Genomic DNA, 12,626 nt, shown 5'->3' with positions numbered 1-12,626 from the left:
ACAAGTAAAGGGATGCCCTGAATGCTGCTTGGATGAATTACTTCTCCTCCATAATAAATAGTTCTAAGTCTAGGCCAAAAACACTGTAAAAACTCCTTCAGCCTTCTGCACTAGTATGTCCTCTAAGGGCTGAGCAGTGCCAGGCTTTCTTGCACTTTTTTGAAAACAAAATCAATGACACTTCCAGCCATTTTCCAACCAGTTTTATCTACAGATTCACCCAGTTTGATTTCAATGCTAGCTAGTTTCTCATCTGTCGACTCACTTCTGTCTCAGAACTGATTACTACGTCTAGTTCCTCCTATTTCCTTTCATGAACCTTCACACATGAATCATATTGCTGTGTGGAAGATATCACCTGGGAGCTCGTATCTCCTGCTCTGTGATACGATTGGTGTGTGGAGTGCAATAGAAGAAAATAGCTCCTACATTCAACTGCAAAGTCTGTGGATTATTCTGAGTTACCGGACCATGATTTCTGGTAAGATGCGTTGCTGTTTAATTTTTCAAATGTATCAGGTGCTGCTGGCCATCCTGTCTTGTCATTCCTTGTCTGATAATCCTTGTGTGTCTCCCCTGCTCCCTGGACTACTGCTTAGCACGCTGTGTTGAGTGTGTGTTGAGTGTGAGCCATGGGTCAGTGACCAGCCTCACCGGTTATTTGTATTTGTTAGTTTTCTGTTCCTCAGTGTTTATTGTGAGCGTTAATTCCCGAGCTTGCTTCACCCTCCCTCTGTTCTGGTTTTGTTTTGTACCTTTTGATTTTGTAATTAGCTTGGCTTTGTATTCCCAGTGACAGAGTGTGTCTAAGCCTCCTAGTTCTGTGTTCATCTTGGTTAAGTAGTTCCACCTGTTTCTCATTCCCGTGTCTCCTGATTGGTTATTTGATTATTGAGTTACACCTGTTCCTTGATTTCCCTGATTCCCACTCATATTCTCTAGTCAGTCATTGTATTCATGTTGCTTTGTGTTCAGTATGCTGCTTGTTTTATAATCCTGCTCTGTGTTGCCCTGATCCCTTGTTATATTACCTTAGGAATCTCGTAGTTAGTTCTTGTTTTTCCTATTTGCATTTCGTCCCCTCGTGGTCCTGTTATTTTATGGTTTACCCCTTGGTGTCCATTTTGTCTTGGAGCTGCAAGTGGATTGTCACCCTCATTTCCTGCCTGCAGCATGCCCTGGTGCATGCCCGCTTCAAAACTCTGCTGCAAGAATCCTCACCCATAACAAGGGTTCTTTTCATATCACTCCCATTCTCTTATTTATACTGCTTACCAGGTCTGTCCCATGTCTAATTCAAAATCCTGTTACTCACCTTCAAAGCACCACATGGCCTTGCACCCTCTTACCTCAGCGAACTCCTGACCCCTTGAACTTTTCCCCTCGCTCCCTCCAGTCATCTAGCAGGAATCCTTGATTGTTCTTTATGTTATACTTTTAAATCTGACTTAAAGACATTTAAGAACATTTCTCTTCCTAAATTGCTTAGATGTGTGTATGTTTGTCTCCCTCCTTGTAGAGTGACCTTGCTTTTGTGAAAGGCTAACTTGTCATTGCTATATCTATGCACCTCTACATTTTAAATATACCAGCTATGTTTTGTATTGTGTGACAATGTGCAGAAGTGTGATAAATTGCAGTAGGATGACAGAAAGATGAATGTCACAACTCAGATGATATTGGTGACTATCAAAACAACGTTATGGATCTTTCATCAAGCAGGGAGGTCAGGAATGATGTTGATTAAAACAAAACATTTCTTTTTACCAAGCGACAAGAAATGTGTCCTTGTGTATCCTCTGCAGGAATGGGTGTAATATTGTTTGAAGAAGGAGAACATGAAATCCAGTTCATGTCTTCTCAACCCCAATCGCCGTCTTCTCATCATGGGGCCAAAAATCGATCTGAAAAGTTCTAAAGTTTATTGTCTGCTGTATTGTACATTGCTCCGTTGGGACAGAGCAATTCGTCTATAAATGTACATGATGTTTTATGTTTTTAATTCAAATCCAAAATCATATTTCATATCATGTTCCCCACATTTCTCATGATGATTTTGATGTGGTGTCTGGCAACCCTAGGCAGGCTGCCCCTTGGTCCTCCCATTGAGTAGACTGGGTTGGGGAGGGGGGTTCAAACCAATAATTTTACTTGGTCTACTTGTGTATGTGCCTGCATTACAGTAATTAACAGAAAAATAGATGTGTTAAAATTAATTTAGTAAATTCATAAATTCCTGCAGTTTAGAGAAATTATTATATTAGGGATCCATTCAGCAGATATTTTTTAACATCCGGTTTAAGGTTTTGTGATAAAGCCACAGGCGTGATGAAATGAGCCGCCAGACCTCCTCCCTTTAGAAAAAGATCCGCGTCTGGGACTTGATGATGGTCCGACGAATGCACTTAATTCCTCTCCTCTCGTTTGTATAGTTCTTATGTTCTAATTCTGAATGGAGTTGGGGATGTAGATCGGTTGTGCTTGTGAGCGACGTACTGGAAATAGGTGTTTTATTTCATATGATTACAGTAGGTGGCTCTTTTAGGGGGTCAGGTTAGATCATCTAGTGCTGTCGAAAGTTACTCCGATCGGACCAAGTTTAGCGCTACGGAATAAAAGCCGACCTTAAAGGAAGCATATAGGCAACGAATAATTACACAAAGGAAATGGACGCTTCATTTTGTATAGTATTTGCTTTTATCCTTAATATATTACCATGCCATGTAAGTATTTATTTTTTATTCTACGTTTGGCACTAATCAAATTGGCCTATTTTATCCGAATCGAAAATCGGTAATGATTGTTTGAGCCATGTTCGTACGTGATTAATGATAAAAGATTACTCTGAACAGGTCAAAGTGGTGTAAAACTATGTTAAAGGTAATATAAACTAGCTAACATGATTCGTAACATGCAACAGTGGTAATACTATATGCATTACAAATTCGTCAGTTCTGGCTTGAATTACACACAGTGAGAAGTGAAGGGTTGCGTTGTGCTCTTTAGTTATGCCCCTTTTTCCAGCATACGGCTGTTTGGAAACTCGTATACATCCCCGTCGACGACTCCTGTCTTTTAGAATTTCTGTTAATTCTATTAGTAAAAAGCTTTTGTTTTGCCTCAACTTTTATGCTTGTTTTTATGCAACCAAAACCGCGGTTACTTATTTCATTTCCATCGACTCTTTTCATTGTTACTTGCAATCAGGAATAGCAAAGCACACTTTAATATTGCTTGCGGATTCCCATTTGTGTTAGCCTGTTAGGCTGCACTATACGGTTAGTTCGGAAAATAGCTTTCATACGATTAATTGTCATGTCGATTTGAAAGTGTTGAAAGAGCAAATGCTTCAATTAATAAGCTTTAACTGTTTAGCGTCGGCAGCCGGATCAATTTGATGTTTAGTCAGTCAGCCGTCTTTAAGATCTGATCTCCACTGCACAGAATACCACGAAGCTTTCTGGTTCCACATTTGTGCTCTTGAGGAACAGTTGATTTTCTGACAAAATGACCATTTGAAAGTGATACTGAATTCAAAACATGGACCTTTTAATATGAAAGTGGCATGGATTTCTGTAGGAACAGTTTTTTTTATATATAGGGGTTTTCATTACGCGAGAGAGGTTTTCTGGTTAATCTTTGAGATTAAGCAGAGACTTTATGATAGTTGCGTGGAATTTACTTGGGACTTTAACGAGCGTTTCCCGAAAGCTTGCTTACGCCTGTATACTTTAATAGCGACTTGAGTGTGCGTGATTGTTTTCCGCGTAGTGCGTTATCAGAGCGCAGTATTTTTTTTTTAAAATTGGTAACCCTTTCCTTGAAATTTGGAGACCATTCCGTAACTGAAGTTTTTTTACACATGCGAGGAATGGTTTTGAAAATATAATTGCAAATCTCACTGTAAATGGTTGGCTAACTGCATTTAAAATGCATTGGATAGTACGGCGCCTCACACCTCCAGGGCGTGGGCTTGAATCCCACCTCCACTGCCTGTGTGTGTGTATGTTTGCATGTTCTCCTTGTGTCCCACAGATGGGCTGATTGGTGACATTGACCAAGATTTATGGATGGAAGGGAGGAATTTATAAAATCTTGCACACTACCACAGAGAGAGAGAGAGTGAAGCAAGAGAACCTTAAAGCCTGGGTTAGATGACTCCAAGTTGTGCAAACGCTATTGCATTTCCATGAGCATTAGTGATACAATACTGTTACCTGGAATGAGTTGCTTTAAACTTTTCTCCTCAGATTTGGTAAATGTTTTGAAAATGCATATTCCTTATGTGAAACTAAACTGTCAGCAGTCAGATGTATGGCAGGATGAGGGTACTGGCTCAATTTAGAAATGTAAAGTTTGTGGTACGTGGTAGTTAGGACCAACAGAATGACGTCAATGTATGGGAAAATCCACAGGCGACTGTAGAGAGAATGTGGTCTAGTTTGTTGACCATTTTACATTCAACCATGTATTTGTATACTGAATTGCATTCATTTAACACTTTCTTTGCTGTAAATTTACTATAATGTGGCTTTGTTTTCTTCCAAAAGTAGTAAAATCATCATAAGTTACTTTTACTCGGTTTGGGGGGCGGGGGGGAGCTGCATAATTTGGTCAAGGGGCAAAGAGTTGCCTGGTTGAAGTAATTTTGTCCTCTGTCCTGGAATTATGTACAGTGGACCGGTTGGCCAAAGTACGTTACATTTAATCCCAGTAAACTTTAAATTCTAAGTGGATTGGAAATTTCTCATGGTGTCATTCATAAATCCTTTCAGAAGCAGCATGCAAGTCCACTGTTGAGGAATTTATTAGGACATCACCTGATGGTAAATGATGTCAATGGAATATAACGTTTAGGATGGTCATTATTTAGGTTTTAACTTTAATTACTGTATGTCTGCTATAATTGAATCCCCAGCCCCCTAATGATATCGCTGTACATTCCTTGGGGGGTTTGGTGGTGACCCAGACAATCTCGTTCAAATGGTTCAGGTCTCACATTCATGCTTGTCAGCCTCCTTAAATAGAGCACCAACAGTGGAAAGCTGGTTTTGATACGGAAATATATGCTGGAGCTAGAGGTAGTGGGTAAAATGTCTTGCATGCCCCTTGGCTGTCGTCATACAGATGTAAGGCAGAAACCAATGATTATAAGGGTTCAACTGCTTGAGTGCAGAGAAGAAAAAACTACTGCACTTGACTAAAGTCTGACATATCCCTTCTTGAATGCCAACACTGAAATAGCTGGGCAGTCACCAGCTTGATTTGCTATTTTAGAAATTCACTCTGCGTTTCGTTTCTGGGATATGTACTGAATTGTATAGTACCAGAATCATTAGTATGTTGTGACAAACGTACTGTAGGAGGAGTATTTTCAGAACTATTTTTTTTGTCTCTGGTGTATTAAAATGTGTTCAAAACTTTTGAATGTAGTTGTCAGCACACATAAGTTGTCATGCAGCATACGTTTTACTATAAATGTCTGTACGTCTGAAAAGATTGCTAACCAGGTTTAGGATTTTTGGTTGCATTAACGTCATTTTATACCAACTCGTCTAGACCTCTGGGCTCATGTCATGAATTTTCTTGGAGAAAAAAGAATACGCAAAAACTTTCAATACATTCATGGGACCATGCAAAAATCCTATAGCTGTCCCCCAAATACTTTTTGTTATACATTTTCAAAGTTTTGCCCTCAACGTTTTTGCGATTCTTTGTTTGCGTATTCTAAGCCTCACCAATTGCTTATTTTATTGCTTGATTGGGTTGAAATTAGGTTGTACTTAACATCCAAGAAATCCTAAGAATAGTTTTCATGTTAAGTTATTTCTGGACGTTTTACAGAAATCAAATTAATAAACATTATGCAAACATAGGGTAATTAATTCTCAGAAATATCAACATTAGTTTTCACTTAATTTTGATCATCTGTAGTCGTGCATTGGGCTGATGCACTCTGATAGTTGAGAGATCGCGTGTCCCACGGTCAGCCTCACCATTTGCCTCTCTTGAACAATGGTTATATCTAACCCACTTAACATATTCTGACTGTGTATTTTCCCGAGAATTATTCTGATTTCCTTGTAACTTTTATGGGAATATTCATTGCCAATATATAAAATTAAGATATTATATTACTCCATCCTTTAACAGTTGTCTGTAAACTGTATGGATGGATGAGTTTTATATTGTTATACTGTTCCGTTACTTTGTTTGCAATATGCAGATAAGCATCTGTTAGGTTTTGTTTTTCAGACACATCAACAGATGCATTGCCTTTGGTTTACAACTGTTCTTGTTTGTTTAATAATAAATTTCAAATTTCGTACTGAACCATACATTTTATGTATACCACTAATATGTAGCCTGTATTTTAATTTTTTTTTTAAATCACTATACTGTAGCCTATATTCCTAATCAGAGTTTGCCAAGTTGATTTATTGGTATTTTTTTCATGCCAACAGTTTTCCAGATATGATTTATTAAATGCATTATCTTATACACAGATTGCATGATGCTATGCAGGACAAAACGGAACTTAAAAACAATTGTTCTATAAAAATAAATCATTGGCATCAGTGAATAAATAAATTGTGCAGTATGTGAATGTATAAAAAGGCCAGTTCTTTTACATTTGAAAACTGGTATGACTGATTCACTGAAAAGAACCGGTTCATGAATTAGGCATCAGTATTGTTCACTTAGATTGCTGTTTTTGTATGCAGGTATAGTTTCTTGCTAAACCGTCATATGTTGTACTTCACGTAATGCTTTTGTCTCTGAAAATCGTGTAAACACAAATGTCATTGTGTTGTATTGGACTTGGGTACTAATATCAATTGTATTTTGTGGTGTGATCATGTCGTAATACGACTTAGAAATACAAACTTGTGCATTTTATGGTTGTACAAATCGGTTTCTACATGACCAGTAGAAGACCATCCGATATTGTTAGATGTAATCATAATTGTAATTTTTATTAATTGTAATTAATTTATGCATTTGTCGCAGATGACAATGTACAACATTAATTAAGCTACCTATAAGCACTTGTGCATGGATATTGTACGAGGATCGGCTTGACTTAGGTGGCTAATGGTAGTCTTTACTGTCACTGTAGTATCAAGGTCTGAAAATGCTAAGTCAAGCTCCTCTCCAGGCCAGAGTGCTGCTTCAGATTAGCCTGGGTTCACCACCATCCATCCATTGTCCAAAACGCTGGGTCGTTGGGGGTCCCAGAAGCAATGGGCACGAGGCAGGGAACAGCCCAGGATGGGGATGGGGGGGGGGGCAGCCCGTCACAGGGCACACTCACACACCCTTCACTCACACATGTACACATATGGGCAATTTGGTAATTCCAATTCACTTTAGCATGCTTTTGGACTGTGAGGGGAAACCAGAGGAAATCCCCACAACAATAATGGGAAGAACATACAAACTCCACATCCACTCAAACCCTGGTCTTAGAGGGGTGTGGCGTCAGTGTTAACCACTGTGCTGCCACTTACATTTTCTTATATCATAATTTGATTGATTGGTGGCTCATTGGGTGGCACAAGAATGTCATTGTTACAGAAAACTGAAGGTATGTAGCTAAAACCAAAACACTGTCCATCTGTCCTCCATAACTGCTTATCCAATGCAGGGTCCAGGTGCAACCATGCCACTGCTTACATGCACACCTGCAGGCAAATTGACAACTCCAGTAATCCTCAGCATGTTTTTGGGCTCGGGGGGGAGTATCCAGAGGAACACCCCTCCCGGCAACACTAGGAGAACATGCAAACTCCACACATGGGACCCAGGTGGAGAATCGCACCCAACTCCCAGAGGTGTGAAACAACAATGCTAATATGTATTCGGAATACATTTTTTGAAGTAATGTATTCAGCCATCTCTACTTCTTATTAATAACCAGTACTGCCATACTTAGTATGTGAACATGAGCCACATCATGAAGGTGCCAGGAAAGAATACATATAGGAATACACTGATACAGTAAATGGCAGGAAGTCTTTCTGTTGATTTGTGAACGTAGCACAGATCCACATTACTGGCCATTATGTGAAGTTTGGAAACAGTTAAAAGACAAAACGTCAAAATCTCAATGATTCGCATAAAAAAATTGATCGCAGACATCTTCAAGATCGATCAATATAAAATCGTCAGATCGCCCACCCCTATAGGTGACAATGTCAAATTTAATACACTCAGACCTCATCGTAAGGTTTGATATTAATGTACTCCGTATTCGTTTCTATACACGTACTTTATGAACTTATGGTTGCCCTATATGAGTGTCAAAGCATGACTCGGAACTCCTGCCATGACTACCGAACTCAGTGGGTATAATACTGGACTCTTGTTTCTTGGGAGGAAAAAAACACGGAAAAGATGATTAACCAACGGCCTGTACATACAGCCCACCTCATTAGACCGCATGCCAGAGGAAGAAATTAAATGTCCGGTAGAAATAAACGAATTAATAAATATACCTTTTATAAATGAATAAACCGTATTTATTTTTTCAATTAATGTATTCATAATGCCAATGTTTCGTTTATTCATTTGTGTCGAATATTTTTAAGTCAAGTTTCGTCCTTCATGATATACAACGAAGAGCAGGCCTACTGTAGCGCATCTTCTCCTTTTTCATTAAATTGCTTTTTCCTTTAAAGCTTCAAAGTAACTATCCCCGCTCGCGGAAATGCAGCGCGCGCCCGGATCTCAAAACAGCGGAATCTTATTAGCGGAGCAGCTGTAGCTGAGCAAATCTTTAAAATGTCACTGTCAAAAACTTATACAGTATTTATTTTGTAAATGTACCTCTACATTTTTATAAGGTATTAGCATTGATAAGGGATGGAGAAAAAACAAGCGTCAAATTAATTACTATGACTGGTAGTTTTATAACAGCAATGGAAAATATGACTAACTGCAGTATTGTAAACATCAACCAAAAATGTTTACCGCGAACTTCAATAATACAGGAATTATTCGAGCACTAACATACTTAATGCCGTTAATGCCCCCTTGCCTTTTAATTTAGTAAACAGCGGTTGCGTAATTCTTTTACTACTTTTGAGGTATTAGACTGCCTGAGCAGCCTAAGTATAAGGAAATGGCACGCGGGGCGGGATAAAGAAAGATTGATGCATTTAGTTTACTTTGAGAAAAAGCGCCTTGTAGCAGGTGTGCTTGCAAGTTGTTTTAATACCTTAATATATCCGCAGATGTAATCAAATGTCAGAGTTAAATGACTAGAAATGCATTATCGTTGTTTATTTTCTTTGTGTTCGTTTTTCCCTTTTGACTGAGTCATGTAGGGAAAGCATATAAAAGTTGAACTTGGCTTTTGGATTTTTTTTTTTTTTTTATAACTCTAAAACAGAGGGCTGGTATCATTAGTGGTATGTGGATGCCATTTTCATAAGTGCATGTGTGCAGATGCATTAAAAGAGGAAGAAGTCCATACAGTACGTGGTGTAAAAGATGCCTGGGCCATGATAATGAAACGGTCCCACTCGTGACGTCATGGCCTCAACTTTTACAGTTTCCCTTTTTTCCTTTCTTTTATTAAACTAAAAGAAGAGATTTACAAAGTTTTTTTTGCAGGAAAGTTGGTTGAATACTTACAAAGGATGAGTATTGTACAGATTAACATAACTATACTGTAGTACAGTTTGATACTGCTTTTGATGCAGTTTAAGTGAAGCCTTCATGTAGATACTAGAAAGTTAAAGTTAAGATAATTGGGTACACCATAGCTATTGTAAATATGTAATTTGAGTGTCATTTGAATTATGCATTGGACAGTAATTGTGCAGTATATTTTAAAATGCAAGTGTCTGTGTAATATAAATATACTTCATGCATTTGTATGGTAAATATGTTATATCTGCATGCTATAAGACGTGCAAAATAAATACCTGGAAGTAGCTAAATCACTGTTGCAAATGCAGATACAGTAGTGAGTCACGTTAGACTGAATGCCAGTTAGCACAGTGTGTGTCTTCTAAGAGGTTAGTCAGCACTTTGATATGTGGGTTCTTTAAAGCAATGTGAAGTAGGTAACAGAGGTCGGCATTGCAAAATTTAATGTGTCAGAATTATTTGTTTAATGAATCATGATTTTTATGTATCATGGTGATATTTGACAAACATGGACAAACTTCATCACTGGAGAGGAGCAGTGATAAGCCACAGGGACAGATACAGTACTTAACTAGATGGTTGCTGCAAACCCTTGAAGTATATCCTGAAAAATCACCTCAGAACTGAATCCACGCCACTGTGACCAGTCTCAACAGCAACTGCATGTCCTGAACTTCAGTGGAATTGTATGGCAGGTACATGGTTTTGAAAACATTTGTATTTAAGGTCAGTGCTCAGAGATGCATATCCTGGTGTAAGAAGCACGAGCCCTGAACCCTTGTGCAATGGAGAAAATAAGTAATACGGTCTGATGAGTCTCTCAGTATTTTCCCTGCGTCTGGACAGTTTTACGTCCACAAAAAGCTAAAGAATTCATTCTAAATTCTATTTGAGGAATCCATAATGGTGTAGGCACCTGCCTCGCGAGGGGCATTAGATCCAGTCATTACTCTGCATGGTCACACAGTAGCCAAGGAATCCTGAGGCAGTGTTGCAGCAGCAGGTGCACCTTGTGGTGCAGACGCTGTTCTCTCATGATGCTCCTGTATTCCTAGATGATAAGGCCCATATAGCCCAATAATCAAATTCAAAAGTTGTTTCTGGAACAGCAGGATGAAGGTAAAATCCCCTCCATGGCCACCCTAGTCACCAGATCTAACAATCACTGAGAATTCATGGGATGTTGCAGAGTGTGGAGTGTGAAGCGAATTTGCAGCTTTCTCCCCCCTCTAATTACTAGAGGATTTTCTTCATTAAGAGTGGTCAATTATCCCTCTACACACACTCCTCCTCTTTTATGATGGCATTCCCAGAAGGACTGATGGTCTTCTGAAGGAATACGGTGGAGCTACTCTTCATTGGGTTCTTGTCCATGTAATATTGGAGAATGCAGAATGAGAGTGCTGCAGGGTGAACACTGGCTGAGATGTTATTCCATGACGATGCTCACACACACAGTCGTGTGATATCTTTTTGGAGACTGCTCATTCATTTCTATGGGAAAAATGCTAATGCTAACTATGACAACCTTAACCCCTACCCAGCCCTAACCATAACAATAAGTAACCAAACAAAATACAAGAGTTTTTGCATTTTTAGTTTTTTCATTGCAGTCTCCGATTTTTTATAAAATAGTTTTCCCATATGGGGGCCGGGACACTGGTCCCTATAAGGTAAAAAAAAAAGGTTTTCATCACGTTGTGGGGACATTTGGTCCCCACAAGGTTAGGTATACCTGGCACACACACACATCTGGTATGGAAGATGCTTTTCTTTTTTCTTGAGACTCTGATCTCTCTAATCTGCATGGCAACATGCAAACACTCTGGACACGCCACATACTGCTCCCGGATAATGTTGCTTTTGGTTAGTTGTTCCTAATACTCTATAACTAGTTTCCATTAAAAAACCTCACTGTCTTGTTTGTTTGTTTTACCTTGATGATATACTTGTTTCCCATTTATGGTAGGCATGAAGTAAGACATGGTATTTAAGTAAAATTTGTAAAATAGACTATTAAGGTTATATTTGGGTTGTAAATGTCTATGGATTGTACAGTTTATAGATAATCATAATAAAGGACATTCCTGTTTGCTGCTGAGATGCTGAACATTGGGAGGGGACATGTTTGTCTTTTGCTTGAGCGTTAAAGTGGGACACTTTTATTTTGAATAACACAGCTGAATGCTGTGAGAAGGTGTTCCTGGCTGATGCAGCAGGTGGCCGCCACAGCAGGGTGTGAACTGCTGTAGCTCACATGCTTCCTTTGATGGTTTGAGCTTCTTCTCTCTATGGAAATAGTTTAATCAGTGTTTTTCAGTCAGCTGTCGGTTAAGCAGGGTAAAAAAAAAAAAAATCCTTAGCAACCCGACCATCTAACCATAGCAACCTCATTACGTGGCAGAAGATAGTGAAGGAAAATCACTTCAAATTTATCGTACATATCTCCTCTTTTTTTTTTTGGTCTGGTGGCTGAAGTTAATGAGCAGGCTAAAGGGTTGATTAGGACAGCATCACCACAGTCTGATTTGCCTCCTATTAAGTACATGCAGGAGATAATTTAAAGCTGATCCAGATTTGATTAAATAACTTTTTGTTTCTTTATTAACGTATCAGTTTTTGCAGTGTGGCTATTGTGGAACCCCATGACCTGATGAGTGAGGACCTCACTTTCGGTTACATTTTTCAAGCCTTGTTTTGCTGCTTAGTTTAGTGGGTTTTTTTGATTCTTTGAGAGAATTTGAGGGTGACATTGTCCAATAGTTTTGGCTGAACAAAACCAAAAAATTGTTGCATTTCGGTGCAGTGTTTGAAAGTGACTGGAAAGGTGTAGATTTAGCAAAAATAGTAAGAAATATCCTTCGAGGGGAAAAAATATTAAATGTGACATTTCTGAACAGCGAAATGAGTTATATGAAGTGTTTTGGGCCAGTTTTTACACTTTACTCCAGTTATTGCACTGACCTGCC

At 38.8% G+C, this 12,626-nt stretch overlaps 1 protein-coding gene across 1 annotated transcript in view; it reads left to right on the top strand.

Annotated features, from left to right (window-relative positions):
• The first annotated feature begins 2,356 nt into the window (after positions 1-2,356).
• vipr1b (vasoactive intestinal peptide receptor 1b) overlaps positions 2,357-12,626 on the top strand; it is a 68,443-nt gene continuing 58,173 nt past the window's right edge. The window contains exon 1 of the mRNA XM_048971015.1: positions 2,357-2,723. Coding sequence (XP_048826972.1) covers positions 2,667-2,723 — 57 coding nt within the window. The 5' untranslated portion in view covers positions 2,357-2,666. The remainder of the gene's footprint in view (positions 2,724-12,626) is intronic.

Source organism: Brienomyrus brachyistius, chromosome 1 (assembly GCF_023856365.1).
Source record: "Brienomyrus brachyistius isolate T26 chromosome 1, BBRACH_0.4, whole genome shotgun sequence".
NCBI lineage: Eukaryota > Metazoa > Chordata > Actinopteri > Osteoglossiformes > Mormyridae > Brienomyrus > Brienomyrus brachyistius.
This window is presented reverse-complemented; position numbering and strand designations above follow the sequence as displayed.